Raw genomic sequence first — 6,951 nt, 5'->3', positions numbered from 1 at the left:
TCTTTTCATGAAAAATATTAATAATAAAAAATATAATCGAGAGATATTAATATTTTGTTCCACATAATTCGTCATGTTTTCTTTCACATATCTTTTCCTTCCTTTTTTTCTTCTCTTTTTTTACATTTTTTTCAGATTATTCCTTTTCTTTGCCCTTTCTTTTTTTTCTTTTTTTATAAGGCCTTTCTTTTCATGAAAATCATAACTGAAAATAAAATGTAACAATATAATATATTTTAGAATATATAACAATATAATATATTTTAGAACATATATGACACAAATTATAGAATCAAAGCCTTAAACAATCTAGTTGGATCTTAAATGTATGATTCTTGTGTGAATTTATATACTACGTATGTAATCCCTAGAAACGTGCGCCAAAATGATTTTTCGGTCTTGAAAACGTTAACTCTACTAAAAAATCTACTAAACTCTACTAATAAATAAACATTATAAATAAAAATAAAAATAATATGTAAATTTTTCTTTTAAATATTTATCTGGAGTTTAACTATATGTATAATAAATATATATACATTATATTAATTAAAATTTTCTTTGTCAGATATGGTGTCATAATGAACTATTAAATGTATCTATATAATTATATTCTTTTTTATATTTGCTTTTTTATTTTCTTTAGAAAAAATGATTAAATCCATATCCATAATGTTTTCAAGTATTAATGAATCGATCAGTAATATACAATATTTTAATAATAATAGTGATAATAATAGTTCTTGAATTGAAGTTTTATAAAAATACAGGTGATCGTTTTCATAGAAAAGTCATATAATTATTCTCGGTTTTATAATAAAAAGAATAATGAAAAAACAAATAATATTAAAAAACATTTTTTTATTTATTGCATAAAATGTTATTAATTATTTTTTTCATTGTTTTTAATAATTTTTTTCAGGTGTTAATTTTTTTTTTAAACTTATATAGGGATATTAAATCAAATCTAGAAGGTATTGTACATACAGCGCATTTTTATAAATAACATTATGTTATATAATATATGTAAATACATATATTATCACTAAACTATTTTTATAAGCTTTGCCATAATACGATGATAAAAATTATTATTTATTTATTTGTGCTTGTATTATTATAACTAAAACAGTTGCAATAAACGTGATAAACTAAAAATAAAGACAATTTAAATTCTTTTTTTTATATATTTGCCAGGAATTTGACTATTTACAGTACGGAATTATGTAATAAATTAACGTACCTTATGAAGATATTTGAAACCAAATTGAAAAAATCCGATTCCACAAAATCTAAGGGGTGCATACACTATTCCCAATGAAAATTGTGAAATCTGTATAAAAACCATATTTCTTTTAATGTATTATATATTTTGTTGATTTTATATTTACTTGTACGTTTAATATGTATTTTAATAATAATATTTTAATGTGTGTGTGAACTCATTTTTAAACTTACAATTTCACGAATTTCAACATCATAAGTGACATATGATAATTTATTTAATAAATCTGCTGTTGCATTTGCCTGTAATTGCAATATGTTTAATGTAATTAAAGAATGTATCTTGAAAAAAATGTTTTAATTTAATTTTAAATTTAGATATCAATAATAATTTCTAAAGGATTTTTTACATCTGCGAAGAAGTTTTCACATGAAAAATAGTCTTGATTTGATTCATTTTTAGAATTTTTTGTTGTATAATATTGTAACATTATCCGACTTTATTTATACTTCGATTTGAATTATTGTCAATTTTGTTTAGATTAATAATGACTTCGTAATAGTTAAAACGTTATTTATATTATAATAAATTTTCTTTTAGATTGTAGCTCCTGTTTTATTATTTTAATTTTAATCATCTGAGTCGTTAATTTAATTTGTGTTTTTTTCGATAATCTTTAAATTCATTCACTTATTATAAATAAAATTTAAATTATTGTTTTCTAAAATTTAATTTAGTTTAACCTACCTTTGTACTAACTATTTCGCATATATAATTAATAAGCAGGAATTTGAAAATGTGATGAGATAAGCAGAATGAACGCACAGCGATAGCCATTGTTCTTGATTTTACATAATTGTTGATAAATATTGTATTGAAAAGTTCACGCAAGTCAAGTACTATCCAACCAAAATAGCATGCCATTTTGATAGTTATTTGAGTCCCAAATATTAAGTTTATTTCACGGGATATTTTGCATAACTCTAAGTAAAGATGTCTGGACATGCAAATATATATATATAAAGTTTAAAACTTTATATAAATATAAAGTTTTATGTTTTATGTGTACTGTTATTTATAAATATTAAACTTTTCCATGATGTTATCTCTATTAATAAATTTATAAAATTTCTTACATAATGATCCATGTTATGCATTTGTTATTTAGTAATTTCGAAAATCTATGTTGGTCAGGATATACCTTGCTATTTACCCAAGCCCTTGTTATTTTATGATTTTTATTTTTCATTAAATTCTGAAGATATTTATTAATTTGATCAAACTTTAATCCTGTGTATCTAAAAAAAAGTAGATGGAAAACGAAATTAATTACAAGCAGCTATATTTTATTAGTACATTTATAATTTTTATTTCAGAAGTTATGAAATATTCATGCATTACAATTTAGTTTAATTTATTTATATATATAAATAATTACGCAACAACAGATAAAGATATAATTGTAAATATACGTAAAAAGATATACTAACTTGAGGATACTTGCATTAATCAAATCACCTATAAGATTAATATGAAAACAGTAGTCTCGTGCAAAAAAAAAAAACATAATTGTCGTGATATCATCATCATGTTTATCTTTAAGTAGTAAAGCTTCGAAGTATGTTATTAATATAACTATAACAATCCATCCTAAGACACACCATATTGCTTTTTTGCGTAGATTGTTATAATCTGTCGTTGTTCCCAGCTTTAGCAAGGTGTAGTTGATATTATCAAATTTCTTCAAACAATTTTGGAATTTCTGTTGAATGAATGAATGAAAAGAAATAGTATGTGAAATAGACAAATATATATTACAAGTACTTCGATTGGGTGAATCAATCACTTTGTTCTTGATATATGTTGTTAAGATCATGACTCTAAGTAATCTTTGAAAGGTCTATTATTTTTAGTCGGTCATTGTTCGTCAAAAAGTTATTAATAAATAGTGTACGATATATATGTATCTAATATGTATTTATTATAGTTCAAACTTTATTTAGTGTGTATATATATATATTTCACATTATATATTAGTATATTCACATATTTTGAATGAATTCATGGACCGGAGGGACAGAATTATACAAATTACATTCTTGCCTAAAAAAGAAGGAAGGACCCCGTTTCATGCAGAAAATCAAAAACTAAGTGGAACTACTCCGCGTAGAAAGTTATATATGAATCTAATTGAAACCTCTTCACATTGAAAAGTGTATACATAGAAACAATGGAGTTAGTCTCTTTCTAAGATTGGGGGATTTACTATCAAAAATCTAGTTATACAGAGTGTCTGGAAATAATCGCTAAATATTTCATGGGCAGGTAGAGCGGACTAAACTGAGTCGAAAAGTCCTCTACTATTTTATAAATTTTCCCAATATTTAATGAGATATTAATCCTTAAGATATAAACCTTAAAGATAGCCGAATATGCGCGGCTTACTACTGCGAAGTGTATGTCCACAGATCACTTGGCGCGCGGGCCTTGGAAGTTGGGGGGCTGGCAAGCATCCCGCGCCGCGCACACAGCCGCAAGCCTCCATAGCTCGGACGGCGCGCTTGCCAGGCTATCCCCGTTCCCTACGGCCCGCGCGCCAAGCGATCGGTAGGCGTATACACTTCGCAATAGTATTCGGTTATTTTTAAGGAATATTAATATCTCGTTAATTATTGGGGAAACTATAAAGTTTAGTCCGCTCTACCTGCCTATGAAATATTTGGCGATTATTTCCAGACATCCTGTATAAGATGTGATAAAAAAAAGACCGGAATTTCTCAATAACTTATATTATGTATTAATTAAAAAATTACAAATTTAATGCGCGTCGCCTTCGAAGTAACTCCTCTGGGCATCAATGTATTGTTGGAACCGTTTCTTCCACAAAGCACGCGGAAAACGCAGCAGACGGAACTGATCGTAATACTTCCTTCTGATATTATTGTCTCTTTTGTCGCAAAATGCTTTCAGTTGTAACTTCATCCGAGAGAATAGAAAGAAGTCAGCTGGAGACAGGTCTGGAGAATAGGGGGGTTGCGGGATGATTAGTAGGTTGTTACAAGCGAGGAACTCTCAAAAACGAAACGCAGTATGTGTCACTGTCATGATGCAGTAGCCAGTTTTGCGCTGCCAAAACGCCGCTCATTTTCGTCTTCCCGCAGACATTGTAACATTCTGAGATTTATTCCTTCTGTTTCGTCATTAACTGATGTGGATGATCTTCCAGGCCTAGACTCCTCTTCCACCAATATTAAATCCTTCTTAAATCGATTGTACCATTCGTAAACTTGAGTAGAACTCATAGTCTCGTAAATTTCCTTAAGCAGTTTGAATGTCTGCGCGTTTTTTCCAATTTATAGCAAAATTTCACGCAAATACGCTGTTCTTGCAACTCATTTTAAAAACGCGTGACGAATTGCGAACGGTTCAAACACACTCGATATCAATACAATAACTTCGGAATTACTGGACCGATCATAACGAAATTTCTACAGCAAACTGGAAAAGGTTGCGCTATCTATCTATAAAATTTTTAACTACAAATTTTTAACTTAAACCGTTGCAGTTTTACCTTTTCGACGACAGAATTCGGATTTTTTTTTTATCACATCTTTATTATAGATTTGAATTGAATGAAATTTTATGAAAAATTATATTATATTTACAGCGAAGTTCTACATATATATTGACAATTTTTCACGCAAAGCAAAGTTGCATTCAAACTTATTATAATGTATCTAATTTTTTGATAGTGAAAATTCTTCTGTAGGATGTGAAAGGCGGAATCCACTGCATTCACACATATACTTAATGTGGAGCGAGATTCTGAACGCAAAGTAAATTTACTTTCTATGCGGAGCAAGGTTTCATAAGGATTTTCCGAATGAAGCGATATTCACCCCATTCTCCTTTTAATTTATAGACCAAAATGCTATCAATATGATTATAAAGTTCCTCTTCCTCCCCCCTATGTCTCAATAATATTTTATATTAAGGGGATTCTAAAGCGAAGCTTAAACTCCGACCGAAATCACAAAAATCGCTGTTTTTCTAGTATCAACATGTTTTTATACTATCACTAATAACTCACGCAATCTATGATACACCGTCGCACGTTCGTGTTAATTTTCGTATAATAAATTCGTCGCAATAAAGCGTCTAATTCTAAAAATTCGATGTTATTTGTTCGTGCAGATTATGTATTTGTGGATTACTATTTCGTAAGTATAATATAGGTTGCAAAACTTTTGTAACAAGCAAATGTTGTCACAACTTGGCAGCTTGAGATGCCATGTTACGCTAAGAAATAGTAAAAAAATATATCAATTTCGAATTTTTAATTCTTGGCGTAAACTCCGCCTCACAAGCATGTATTAATGCGTATATTTCAATCCTGGACTGAAAAAGGATTTTTGAATCTGTGAAAGAGAAAAAAAAAATATGTTATAAAAATTATATGATTTAATCAATAATACAGACGGCTTTAGGATCCCCTTAATAGCTATATAATCTGTATCTAATATTCAACTTGTTAAAAATTATTTTGTTGATAACTTTGTAATGGACAACGACAGACGCGATGTCGCAATAGCCAAAGTATCTGAACCTCAGAGTTATTACTTTGACAACATAGTTACCTTGACAATTGAGATCAAGGTGTTTGGGATACATATAAAATTATATTTATTATATATATATTTTTTTTTATCTATTTAATTGTGTAAATAGATATAAAAAATGTTTATTCTTAATAATTACGAATTTTATAACAATTGCTTTTTATTAATAATATTACTGGTATTATAACATTTCTTTACCTTATCATGATATATTCCAAACACAATTGATAATAACGTCGTAAAGACTTCTAGATAATGGCAAATATGGTCTTCGAAGGAAAAAAACGCGTGAAAAGAAATCATTAATGCAGATGATGAGAGGAAATAGTACACTGACCAAATCAGTAACATATATATGACACTAAACCATAGTTTTAAATGATTAGATATGGCAATTCTTAAACCAAACACGTAACTGACCATTAAAAATGGTGTTATAATTGTACGAATATTTTTTACCATTGCACACAATTTTTATTTCAAACTGTACTTTTGTTGATGAGTTGCAAGTATAAAAATTGAAATATTGAATGATTGAAATATGGAATGGTAATACTAAACGCAAAGTGCTTTCTGCACTTCTAAAGCACTTAGGAATATTAAAGTAATCAATCTACTACATTTTATGCTCTATTATTTATCTAAACTTGTAGATGGATAATGGGTATATTTTATTTTTACTCATATACATTGGTACATAAAAAGTATGAATATTCTGGTAACTTTGTCTTTTTTTTATTTGTCCTTTTTAATATTGGATTGTCCGGAAAGTTCGTGCCGCAAAAGATTTAAATTTAATAAATGAAATTAAAAATTTAAATCTTCTGCGTTTCAATTTTCCTTCAAAATCGGCACGAACTTTGCGAACAACCCGATACATATTTAAGTTATTAAAATTATTATATTAATTGCAGTTGTAACAAATACATAAATAATGCAAAAACATTATATAATAAATATATTGCATTATATTATAAATATATTGCAATTATGTGTCAATTGCCTTATAATATGTATAAAAACATATGTAAATATAATGATTAATGTCTGTAATAAGAAGTTCATGGACATAATGATCGATGTATAATAAAAACATTATATATATAT

At 27.6% G+C, this 6,951-nt stretch overlaps 1 protein-coding gene across 1 annotated transcript in view; it reads right to left on the bottom strand.

Moving 5' to 3' along the window:
* Window positions 1-2,230, bottom strand: part of LOC108689794 — a 9,218-nt gene extending 6,988 nt beyond the window's left edge. The window contains exons 1-4 of the mRNA XM_018196728.1: window positions 1,973-2,230; window positions 1,459-1,527; window positions 1,244-1,333; window positions 1,110-1,151 (exon numbers count right to left, since the gene is read on the bottom strand). Of these exons, the coding sequence (XP_018052217.1) occupies window positions 1,110-1,151; window positions 1,244-1,333; window positions 1,459-1,527; window positions 1,973-2,230 (459 nt within the window). The remainder of the gene's footprint in view (window positions 1-1,109; window positions 1,152-1,243; window positions 1,334-1,458; window positions 1,528-1,972) is intronic.
* Between the last annotated feature and the right edge of the window lie 4,721 nt (window positions 2,231-6,951).

Source organism: Atta colombica, unplaced genomic scaffold (assembly GCF_001594045.1).
Source record: "Atta colombica isolate Treedump-2 unplaced genomic scaffold, Acol1.0 scaffold277, whole genome shotgun sequence".
NCBI lineage: Eukaryota > Metazoa > Arthropoda > Insecta > Hymenoptera > Formicidae > Atta > Atta colombica.
This window is presented reverse-complemented; position numbering and strand designations above follow the sequence as displayed.